The sequence below is a fragment of the Lagenorhynchus albirostris genome, chromosome 15, assembly GCF_949774975.1.
Source record: "Lagenorhynchus albirostris chromosome 15, mLagAlb1.1, whole genome shotgun sequence".
In the NCBI taxonomy this organism is placed as follows: Eukaryota; Metazoa; Chordata; class Mammalia; order Artiodactyla; family Delphinidae; genus Lagenorhynchus; species Lagenorhynchus albirostris.
This window is the reverse complement of record NC_083109.1, coordinates 87451062-87463252: the sequence shown is the minus strand read 5'-3', so window position 1 is coordinate 87463252 and position 12191 is coordinate 87451062. Positions and strand designations below refer to the sequence as shown.

At 59.2% G+C, this 12191-nt stretch overlaps 1 protein-coding gene across 3 annotated transcripts in view; it reads right to left on the bottom strand.

Moving 5' to 3' along the window:
• ADAP1 (ArfGAP with dual PH domains 1) overlaps nucleotides 1-12191 on the bottom strand; it is a 71963-nt gene that overhangs the window by 28962 nt on the left and 30810 nt on the right. For all 3 annotated transcript variants that reach the window (XM_060125224.1, XM_060125225.1, XM_060125226.1), the window contains exon 2: nucleotides 4797-4927. In XM_060125224.1, coding sequence (XP_059981207.1) covers nucleotides 4797-4927 — 131 coding nt within the window. The remainder of the gene's footprint in view (nucleotides 1-4796; nucleotides 4928-12191) is intronic.

Here is a 12191-nt window from a genome sequence, read left to right as displayed (position 1 = left end):
AAGACACACAAATGGCCAAGAAGCACATGAAACGATGCTCAACGTTACTCATCGTTAGGGAAATGGGAACCAAAACCACAAGAGCCCGCCATGCACCCAGCAGGACGGCTGAAGTCAGACAGATGGCAATGGATGCTGGAGAAGACGCAGAGAAACTGGAATCCACATGATCGTTGGTGGGGATGGGCAGCCGTGCTGGGAAAAGCCTGGCAGATCCCCAAACATTAAACACAGAGCCACCGTAAGGCCCGGCAGTGCCACTCCCTTCTGAGAGGACTGAAAGCACAGAAATATTCTGAGCAGCATTGTTCGGAAGAGCTGGAAAAACGAGACAACCCAGGTCCATCAGCTGGGGAACGGATCAACAAGATGTGGTCCATCCATGCGATGGAAATGACCTCGGCCATAAAAAGCAACGAAGTGCTGCCACCTCGGTGACGTAGATGAATCTTGAACACATGGCGCTCAGTGAAAGAGGACACAGGAGCCGCACGTGGTGTGAGTCCACCGACTCGAAGTGTCCGGGTCAGGCAAATCCACCAGGACAGAAAGCAGAGGCCCTGCTCTCAGGAGGAGCTGGGGTAGGGACAGTGCTGGGAGTGGCGGCTAGTGGGTACAGGCTTATCTGGGGATGTGAAAATATTCTGAAATTAGATCGTGGCAATGGTTGCACAGCCCTGAGAATTCATGAAAACTACTGAATTGTACACTCTAAAAGGGTGAGGTGTATGGTGTGTGAATGACAGAAATCAGGCTGTTGTGAGTAAAAATAATCTGAGGGTAGGGCAGGCCTATCTAAGTGTGCTGTAAACCCTAAAACCACAAAAGGCAAGGTTGATAAATGTGATTACTTCAAAGTAAAAATGTTTCCACTGCAAAAACCACCATGAGCAGAGTCAAAAGACACCCTTGAGAAAAACGCCTTCACCTACCGTCTCTGAGGGCTGCAGCCCTCCTACGCAAAAACCCCCGAGAAAACGGAAGCAGCTCACAGCAGCGGCCCGGGGCCCGGAAATTCACAGATGGCTCTGAAATGTCTCCTAAGACGCTGCACCTCACTCAAGACGAGAAAAGACCCCGCTGGGAACAAGGGTTCACCTCTCTGTCGGCAAAGACGGGCCCTGGGAGACAGGGGTCGGCAGGAACGCGGGCAAACGCTCTCACACGTGCGGGTGCAGGCGTGGCTAAGAGGGGGAGACTGGCAAAGTCCTTAAAACTAGTCACAGAGCCTCTGAACTCCCCTTCGAGGAATGTGAGCCCCGTCGCTGCCCCCCGCAGGAGGTGACGCTTCCGCTGGCCCGGTGGGCACGGTGGGAAGACCCCCTGCGCCCCTGTGTGCACGGAGGAGCCTGCTGAGTAACTGGGACTCTCCAGGCAGGGGTGCGCTGGGCAGCCACGGCCTGAGACACACGGCCGTCCCAGGGGCACCCGCATTCCCCGGAGTCTGTGCACGCGGACATGGGGAAACGCCCCAGGGTCCGCCACCAGTGACGGTGGTCTGTCCACACAGTGGGTGTCACTGGGCCTTTATAAAGTGGGGGAAGCGCTCGCGTGGTGGCTTAGGCCTGGGGGAGGGGTGGGAGCTGAGGGCTCGGGGTTCTTTCTGAAGTGATGAAAATGTTCTAAAATTGACTGTGGTGACGATTGCTCAACTCAGTGACTGTGCCATAAACCGCTGAATTGGGCTTCAAAGAGCGAGTTGTGTGCCTTGTGAATTATATTTCAATAAGCTTCTCTAAAGGAGATGCTATAGAGAAATACAAAGTTTGGGGGAAAATCATGAAAAGAAACAAAAGGAAAAGGCATGCACGAGGGTCCCGCGCGCCTGGCCCACAGCCAGGGCCGAGCTCCCCGCATCACGGCCGCCCTCCCGGGAGCGGGCCTGGCTCACGCAGGCTCAGGACCCCCAGCCAACCACCAGCCCAGGGACTCACGGGCAGAGTGAGGGGAGGACCGGGGCCCGGAGGCCCGGCAGGCCCCCGTCCACACCGCCCCGCCCCACCTTGGGGCGGGGGTCCAGCACCCTGCAGGCCAAGCCCTTCCAGCCCCTCGAGGTCACCTCTGTTTTAATGGCGGAGAAGAGGGGCAGACGACAGAAAGGGGATGAAGGCCCCTCTCAGCTCCCAGCGCCCCCGTCCCACGCCTGCACCACTGGCACCAACCCGGCCTCTCTTCGGACCTTCTCACGAGCGTTCGCAGGTGGAAAGCAGAGCTTTCCTGGTGGCACCCGTGTCCAGGACCCTCTCCCTCTCTCCTCACGAGGCATCACCCCCTGCGGGGCGTCAAGGCAGCCTCCGCCTCCGCTGTCTGACCACTGGGGTAAGGGTACCTCCAGCCACATGTGTGAATGTTCCACGTGCACAGGGCGGCTTCGTTACCTGCAGACTGACTTGGCAGGAAGGCCTGGGTAGGCCCGGGAGGCTGCTGTCACCAAGGCTGCATGGACAGCAGCAAACTGCTACTCCCGGAAGCAGGGGGAGCACACAGGGAGCACCGAGCCTGGATCCCCAGCCCTGAGGCAGCCACCAGCCAGGGAACTCCTCCTCTCGCTGGGTGGGCATGGTCACCATGCCCCCGAACCCCTGACCCTGGAGTCAAATTTGAGGAGTTAGGGGGCCTGCCCCTCGGCTCCCACACATCTCCCCACAGCCTCCGTCAGGGGTCAGGCCCCACCTGGGCAGCCTCCACAGCCACAGCCCTCTGTCTGGAACTCACTACCCCAGGCTGTGCCCTGCTCTCACCTTCAGTCAGGCTGGGGGGCCCTGCCTGCCACCCCGGCCCAAGTCACCACCCCCTGCCCACCAGCAACCTGCGTGTCCCCCTCTCTAAGGCCTTCTCCAGGGGCCAGCCACTCGCCAGGCCCCCCATAGCAACTGTGCAATAAACACGGGTCAGGTGGGTGGATGGGTGGGTGGGTGGATGGGTGGGTGGATGGGTGGATGTGTGGGTGGATGTGTGGGTGGATGTGTGGGTGGATGGGTGGATGGGTGAGTGGATGGGTGGGTGGATGGGTGGATGGGTGAGTGGATGGGTGGGTGGATGGGTGAGTGGATGGGTGGGTGGATGGGTGAGTGGATGGGTGGGTGGGAGGGTGGGTGGGTGGGTGGATGTGTGGGTGGATGGATGGGTGGGTGGGTGGATGGATGGGTGGGTGGGTGGATGGATGGGTGGGTGGGTGGATGGATGGATGGATGGATGAGTGGGTGGATGGATGGATGGGTGGGTGGGTGGATGGATGGATGGGTGGGTGGATGGGTGGGTGGGTGGATGGGTGAGTGGATGGGTGGATGGGTGAGTGGATGGGTGGGTGGGTGGGTGGGTGGGTGGGTGGATGAGTGAGTGGATGGGTGGGTGGGTGGATGGATGGGTGGGTGGATGGGTGGATGGGTGAGTGGATGGGTGGGTGGGTGGGTGGGTGGATGGATGGGTGGGTGGGTGGGTGGGTGGGTGGGTGGGTGGGTGGGTGGATGCGTGGATGGGTGGGTGGATGGATGGATGGGTGGATGGATGGGTGGGTGGATGGGTGGATGGATGGGTGGATGGGTGGATGGGTGGGTGGGTGGGTGGGTGGGTGGGTGGGTGGGTGGATGGGTGGGTGGGTGGGTGGATGGGTGGGTGGGTGGGTGGGTGGATGGGTGGGTGGGTGGGTGGATGGGTGGGTGCGTGGGTGGATGGGTGGGTGCGTGGGTGGATGGGTGAGTGGATGGGTGGGTGGATGGATGGGTGGGTGGATGGATGGATGGATGCATGGATGGGTGGATGGGTGGGTGGGTGGGTGGATGCGTGGATGGGTGGGTGGGTGGGTGGGTGGGCGGATGGGTGGGCGGATGCGTGGGTGGATGGGTGGGTGGGTGGGTGGGTGGGTGGATGGATGGATGGGTGGGTGGGTGGGTGGATGGATGGGTGGGTGGGTGGGTGGATGCGTGGATGGGTGGGTGGATGGATGGATGGGTGGATGGATGGGTGGGTGGATGGGTGGGTGGGTGGGTGGATGGGTGGGTGGGTGGATGGGTGGGTGGGTGGGTGGGTGGATGGGTGGGTGGGTGGGTGGATGGATGGGTGGGTGGGTGGGTGGATGGGTGGGTGCGTGGGTGGATGGGTGAGTGGATGGGTGGGTGGATGGATGGATGGGTGGGTGGATGGATGGATGGATGCATGGATGGGTGGATGGGTGGGTGGGTGGGTGGATGCGTGGGTGGGTGGGTGGGTGGGTGGGTGGGCGGGTGGGTGGGCGGATGGGTGGGCGGGTGGGTGGGTGGGTGGGTGGGTGGGTGGGTGGCTCAGTGAAGGGCTTGACTTTCGTTACCTTCTGCGACTCTCCATAAGGTTAATGGCAATAAAACCCGAACAACAAGAGGGCCTGTCCCATTGCATAGCTGCTCCATATGCTGTGTTCCCTGAGCACCAGAATGCCCCAGGTGTGGGGAAATGGGCCCAAAGCCGCAGGCTCTGCCCACGGAGAGGAATCAACAGTCCCCCGCGCTCACTCGCTCATTCATTCACTCTGCGGCTGCCGCAAGAGGGAGGCAGGGAGAGGCAGTCCTGGGACCGGGTGCACAGGGCGGGGGCAGCGGCACAGGAGGGCCGAGGTCCAGCTGCTGGCCCCTTGGCCTCCCGACACTTGTGGATGGTCTCCCCACAGCCTGGAATCCCTGACAGCCCAGGCCCCCTTGGGGCACCAGAGATGGAGCGACCTCTGAGGTGTCATGACCCAGAGGGTGGCGCCGAGGTCACCCAGGGCAACGGGACAGGCCTGTGTCCTCCCCTCCCCACCTGGCACCCCTGCCTGGCCTTACCTCCACTTGGGCATCGTCCCAGGTGTCCAGGCGGACGGACTTCACCTTGCTGACCTGAGGGATGTTCCGGTGAATTCCAGAGCAGCTCAGACAGATGAACACCCCTAGGGTGTATGAGGCCCAGTCAGGATCTGGAAGACAAGGCCAGATGTTCAGGGGGCGCTGACCCCGAGGGTCCCCCAGAGGGGACAGAACACTGGCCCAGGGCCCACAGGGCTGGAAGGCCCCCTCCCTTTCTGGCCCTGGTCTCGTCTGTGCAATGGGAGGCCGGCCAGGAGACCAGGTTCACAGGCTCTGGGGGCCCAGAGTGGGGGTCCCTGCCCCCCGCACAGAGGAGCAGCCCCACCTCATCATCCTAGCTGCTCCCGGGGACCGAGGGAACCCTGAGTGGACCACAGTAGCGTGGGAGACACTGGGGCGACGTGCTGATGAGAACCCATGATCAGTGCCCGTCCGGCAGGCGTGACCAGGACACGCCAACATGTGTCACGTCCTGCAGTTGAGGCAACGGAAAAAGCAGAATGAGGCTAGGGCGGGGCTGTGGAGGCCCAATTGTGTCCACACTTGGAGAGGTTTGAAATTTTTCAGCTGGACAGCGGCACCGTAGACAGTGAGGGACGTGATGCTTGTTCAGTTGGGCGGAGGGTAAGTGGGTGCTGGCGCCCGAGCCCCCAGTTCCTCCCCATCTGTGCATCCACGTGGTAACCGCGTGGGGGGCTGGGCCGCGGAAAGGAGTCCTACAGAGGAGGCTTTCTCTGGAGAGGACAGGTTGTCCAGTAAAGGCTTCCCGTCTCTCAGGGAAGCTTCTGTATCAGACTGGTCTAAATCAAGATGCCCAGTGGCTCCCAGCCGAGGGCCACCAGCTTGAGCAGGCTTCCCTGGGAGCCCCTGGGGGGCTGGTCTGCACCCAGCCCCTAAACTAGCAAACACCCCCCACGCCCGTGTGAGAGCACAGCACTGAGCCCACCCTGCGGTCACTGCCACCCGAGGGGCCCGGGAGCCCACAGACCCGGGGGTCGCTGGGATCAGCACGTGGATGCCCCAGCCCTAGGTCAGGAGGACACTTTCTTCTGTGATAAGACAAGGCTGGGGGACTTCCCTGGTGGTCCAGTGGTAAAGAAGCTGCCTTACAATGCAGGGGACGTGGGGTCGATCCCTGGTCAGGGAACTAAGATCGCACGTGCCGCAACTACAGAGCCCACGCGCCCTGGAGCCTGTGCGCCACAACTAGAGAAGAGAAAACCCGCATGCCGCACCTAGAGAGGAGCCGGCGCACCACAACGAAGAGCCCGTGCGCCGCAACGAAGGCCGGACTCAGCCAAAAATAAATAAAAGAAAGACAAGGCTGGGAGGTGGCTGTGCCCACGGGGGGCCGGCCCAGGCCCCCACCCTACTGAGGACACAGCCCTGCACCTCCCTTTAGGGACCCCCAAGAACCCACGCTGGTGCCAGAGGGTCAGAGCCCTCCTCAGAGACCAAACCGCAGCCACCGGCCCACACAGCGTGCGTGCGTGCGTGCGTGCGTGCGTGCGTGCGTGCGGGGGATCCGCAGGGGAGGCAGGCACCTCTGGTTCCTGGGTCAAGACCCCTCCAGCCCGGGGCCCGGGCCCACACACACCTCCCTGCCTGTCTGGCACTCACGGCCCAGCTCACAGCCATCCAGTCCCAAGGCCGCACGGGGTGTGACCGCGCTAGGGTCTCGTGGAAGAAACGGGAAGCCAGGGAGGTAGGTCTCCGGCCCGTGACACAGTCTAGGTGGCACGTGGAGCAGAGGAGCTTCGGGAGTCAAAAGGCCGTGTCATCCCGAGGCCCCTGCCCCAGCCTCTCGGCAGACGCTCCACGGGGCGCTGTGGGCACCGGCGAGCCCGGCCTCCTGATGAGGGATGCTGGCCGCTCTCAGGGTCGGGGGCCGGGCTGCAGCTGGGCGGCGGGGGAGGGGCTGCCCTGCCCAGGGACGCAGAGGCAGGCGCTCCGAGGCCTCCGGGGGGGCCCCTGCCCTGCCTCCCCCCTGCATGGGGCTGGCTGACAGCGGTGGCTCCCAACCGGGGCCAGCACGGGTCGGGGCAGCCCAGAGACCCGGGGGCCTCGGGCCTCACCCCAGCTCAGAAGGGCTGTGAGCGGAGGGGCCCCTCCATCCTCCTGACTCCCAGCCTCGCGCCCTGCTGCCCTGCGTCCCCCCGGCCAAGCCTCTGCCCGCGGGGCACACAGACGCTCATCACGTCAACTCTCTGGGTGGAGCCTTGGGGACCTCTCCTCTGCCCCGGCACCCCCGCCCCAGCTCATACGTCCCCCCCGGGCCTCCCTGACCGCGGCCGGGCCCCACGCACCCCTCGCGACACCTCTCTCTCCCCGGCATCGGCCCGTCCTGGCACTTAGGTCCCTGTTCACCACGGGCTGTCTCGGCCCCCGGAACGTACATGGGTGGGGGGCCTGCAAGCTCCCTCCCACTGCCCCAGGGTGACCGCTGGGGGGATGCCAGGGAGAGGCCACCACCCCACTGCCCTGAATGTGACCCGGGGAGGTACTCTGGTGGCAAGGGCTTGGCAGCGGCCACAAGTCGGGCCCCCGATGTGCTGGGGTGCACGGGTGTGTGAGGACCCTGGTGGGTGGGCACAGGGGGCTTGGGTAGGGAGGAGGCCGCATGCCCCAGCTCTGAGCCTCTGGGGAGGGGGCAGAAGGAAACACTGGGGGCCAGGGAGCCCCAGAAGACCTCCAGCCCAAGGGCTCCTGGACAGAAGACCCCCACTCGTGACCAGTTTCCACTAGCTCGGGGGGCGGCGGAAAACGTGCGCCTGCAGGAACCGACGTGCCACATCAGCCCTGTATCTTCAGGACGTGCTTCCCCACGGGTGTCACTTTCAAGAAACCACTTGGCTGCTGCAAAGAGGACCCAGGAGAGCACCCACCCGGGGTCCCCCTGCCAGGCCCCAGCCCAGCCACGTTCCCCCACCCCCCGCCGGGTCGAGCAGCGGTGCCCCCTCTGCGGAAGTGAGGAAATCCGGACGGAAAGCTAGCAGGTCCGAGAGCAAGTGAACGGAGAAGACAGGCACCCGGGGCCCGAGCGGGGTGGCCGCTACATGTCCCGTGGTGCAGGGACCCATTTGCAATGGGGACGGGGACAGGACCGCTAGAAAACTGAACCGGGGCAGGGGGAGGGGCTGTGGCACCCTTGCCCAAGCTCCTGGCACCTGGCCGCTCACCGGGACCCCGGAGGACTCCCGACTGAGCCCCGCGGCCCTGTTATACCCGCCTGCCAAACGCCGGGTGCCCCCCCTCCGCCATTCCGGGCTGTGCGTCCCGAGGCCACTGACAGCACAGTTCTGGGCACAGAGGTTCCCTGCCCGGCGGCCACCACAGCCCGGCTGGGCCAGCCGCACCGCTTGTCCTGGGGGTTCCAGGGGCTGCTCCAGCTCGGCCCACCCTGGCCCGGCCCCCAGCACCTGCCGCTCGCCAGCGTCTGCCCCTCCGTGGGGTCACGGCGCCGACACTTCCCGGCCTCGCCTGCAGCTCAGCGTGGCCACGGGACCCGAGTCTGGCCAGTGAAGCGTGAGCAGGGGGACCCACGTGCCCCCAGGCCCGGCCGACAGCCACACACCCCGCACGCCGTGCTCCGGGCCCATCCTGGGCTGACGGGGGACTCGGGGGCCGGGGCAGGGGGAAGAGCTGGACCCCTGAGTCACTGCCCGGAGGACAGAGGCCCGGAGAGAGGGGGACGGACACCGCCAAGGGGACTGCTGTGAGGACAAGTCAGGTCCCAGAGACGTGGGGCTGTCTGTTTAGCAGGGAGTCTATCTGCCCGTCCTCTATGGCATCCTGAGGCCCTAGGTCCCAGCGCCCGGGATCCACATCAACAGACGTGTACCAGCGGGGTGAGGGCACGCTGGGCAGGCACCACGGCTTCCGGGGAAGAACGCGCTGCAGGGAGCGGCAGCGTCCCGGGGTTGCGGAGAAAGACTGCAGTGAGGTCCCGGAGGGCGGCCCCACCCTCACCCACCGTGCTCCGTCCTCCCAGGGCCCGGGGCAGGCGGCACCGCTCCGGGCTTCACCCTCCTCCTCTGTGTGCTGGGACGACGGCAGCCACTTGCTAGGGTGATGGGTGAAACGAGCCCCCGGGAGGGCCCTGGTGCAGGGGAGACCACCTGTGCACAGCTCGGTGATGCTGCTGGGTTCTGCTCTGAGCGTGGACCTTGGCTCCGGGCCCCCTCACAGCCTTTGTCTACTGAAGTGAAAATTCTGAGATTGGCTGAACAAGGGCCACCAGAAGATCCAGCCCTGCCGCGGGGCCAGGACCGGTGCCCACGTGCCCCCATCCTCTCACACAGGCTCCAGCAGGAGACTGTCTGTCCCCTATCCCGGAAGCCCTGTTTACAGGACACTTTAGCAGGGACTGGATTGGCAAACGGCGGCCCTCGGGCCTGGTCTCGTAAAGTTTTACAAACCATGGGCGCTCAGCCATGCCCATCATTTACATTCTGCTCATGGTTGCTTCTGTGGCACAGGGACAGAGCTGAGTGGTTGTCACAGAGAACGTGTGGTCCACAAAGCCTAAAACAGTCACTATCTGGCCCTTTACATCTGCCAAGCTCTGCTCTAGAGAGAGAAATAGGTGTGACGCGGAGAGCAGCCTAAGGAAGCAGGTGATTAGAACTGATGCCTCGAGGCCACTGCCCACACCGTCCATCTCTGATCACAGATACCGAAGTTCAAGGAGAGGCGACACACTTGCCCAGTGTCATGCGACCGGCACCGGGACCCACTGATCCCCGCCCGCCCGCCCGCCCACTGTGTGTGTGAGGGTGTGCACAGGTGTGTGCCCACAGATACAACCTGGGCGGCCTCCTTCCAAAGAGGGCTCACAGAAGTTTAAAATTAAGGAACGGAGACCCTAAGCCTTTCATATAACAGTAAGAAGACAAGACACGGCGAAATCAAGTGTTGGGGGCAGGGGCAACAGAAAGTCGTCACTTAAAGAGCAGGAAGTTGGTGCCTTTTAAAAAAGCTATGGTGGGGGGCTTCCCTGGTGGCGCAGTGGTTGAGAGTCCGCCTGCCGATGCAGGGGACACGGGTTCATGCCCCGGTCCGGGAAGATCCCACATGCCTCGGAGCGGCTGGGCCCGTGAGCCATGGCCGCTGAGCCTGCGCGTCCGGAGCCTGTGCTCCGCAACGGGAGAGGCCGCAACAGTGAGAGGCCCGCGTACCGCAAAAAAAAAAAAAAAAAAGAATAAAAAGCTATGGTGATAAGACACTGTCACACATTCACTAGAAAGGGTAAAATTTACGAGACTGGTACCACCCGGTACGGATGAGAGCGCAGAGCAGGGTTCTCAGACACTGCCGGCAGGAGCATAAATTGGTTCAACCCACCTTGGAAAACGGTTTGCAGTTGCTTACATAATTAAACATGTATCTCTCCTATCACCCTGCAATTCTACTCCTCAGTATTTACCCAAGAGAAATGAAAATATGTCCATAAAAATTCGCACATCCGACAATATGTAAAAAGTACAAAGACTGCAACCGACAGGGGTTCATACCAAGAATGCAAGGCTGGCATAAAATCTGAAAATCAGTCGGTGTGATTCACCATATTTGCAGATTAAGAAAGAAAAGCCATACGATCGTCTCCACAGATGCAGAAAAAGCACTTGACGAAATGTAACACCCTGATAAAACTCCTCAGAAAACTAGGAATAGAGGGGAACTTCCCTAACTAGATAAAGGGCATCTGTGAAATACCTACAGCTGACATCATACTCGATGGAGAAAGGCTGAGTGCTTCCCCGCTAAGACGGGGAACTAGACAGGAATATCTGCTCTATTCACTTCTATCCAACATTACCCCGGAGGGAACAGTGGATGTCTAGGGTTGGGGGGATGTGAAGAATGGGGAGAGATAGCATTTCTTTTTGGAATAATGAAAATGTTTTTAAATCGACTGTGGTGACAGTAGCCCAACCCTGTGAGTACACTGAAAACCACTGAATTGTTCACTTCAAATGGGTGAATTGTATGGTATATAAATTACATCTCAGTAAAGCTATTAAAAAATTTAAAACAACATAAACACTACACTCACTACACTAGAGGTTCTGGTCAGTGCAGTGAGGCAATAAAAATAAATAAAAAGCATCCAGGTTGGAAAGGAAGAAGTAAAATGGGTCTATGCAGAGACAACATGTTTATCCATATAGAAGATCTGCTGGAGTCTACACAAACACTACCAGAACTAACCAACGGGGTTGCAGGATACAAGATAAATATACAAAAGTCAGTCGTATTTCCATAAACCAGCAACAAGCAGCCAGAAACTGGACATTTAAAAATGCAATTACATTCTGGAGACGGCTGCACAGCAATGTGAATGTTCTCAACACCACCGAACTATACCCTTAAAGGAGTAAAATGGCAAATTTTATGTTACATGTATTTTACCACAATTTAAAAATTTTGAATACCATTTACAATAGCATAAAAAATATTAAATACTTAGGAGTAAATATGACCAGATATGCAAAACAGTACGCTGAAAACTACAAAATATTGCCGAAAAAATTAAAGACCCAAATATGTGGTGAGAGATGCTATTTTCATGGGTTGGAACACTCTATATTGTTACGATGTAAACTCTCTCAAATTAATCCATAGATTCAATGCAATCCCAATCAGAATTCCAGCAGGATTTTTAGAGCAGAAATTAACAAGCTGATTCTAAAATCCGTAGGTAAATGCAGCGGACCTAGAAGAGCCAAAACAACTTTGAAAAAGAACAAAGATGAAGGTTTTAGAATTTATTTTAGAATTTATTGCAAAGCCGCAGTTATCAAGATGGTGTTGGTATCAGCAAAAAAAAACAAACAGATCAACGGAACAGAATAGAGGGTCCAGAAATAGGCCACACATGTGTGGACAACCAATTACTGACAAAGGTGTACGGGCAGTTCAGTGGAGAAAGAATAATCTTTCAACAAATGGAGCTGAAACAGGTATCATCTGCAAATATTAGACTTCAATCCAAACCTCCCGCCATATACAAAAAGTAATTCAAAATGTATCAGAGCACCAAATGTAAAACCTGAAACCATAAAGCTTCCAAAGGAAAATAGGAGAAAAATATTTGTGACCTTGGGTTAGGCAAAGACTTTTTAGCTATAACACTAAAAGCAGAACCCATTTTTTAAAGAAAGAGACATTGCTTTATCAGAATTTTTTAAAAATCTGCTCTTTGAAAGGCACTAGTCAAGGGAATGAAAAGGCAAGTCACACTGGGAGAAATTTTGCAAATCATATATCTGATAAAAGGTTTGTGTCCAAAGCATATAAAGAACTATTCAGGGCTTCCCTGGTGGCGCAGTGGTTGAGAGTCCGCCCGCCGATGCAGGGGACACGGGTTCGTGC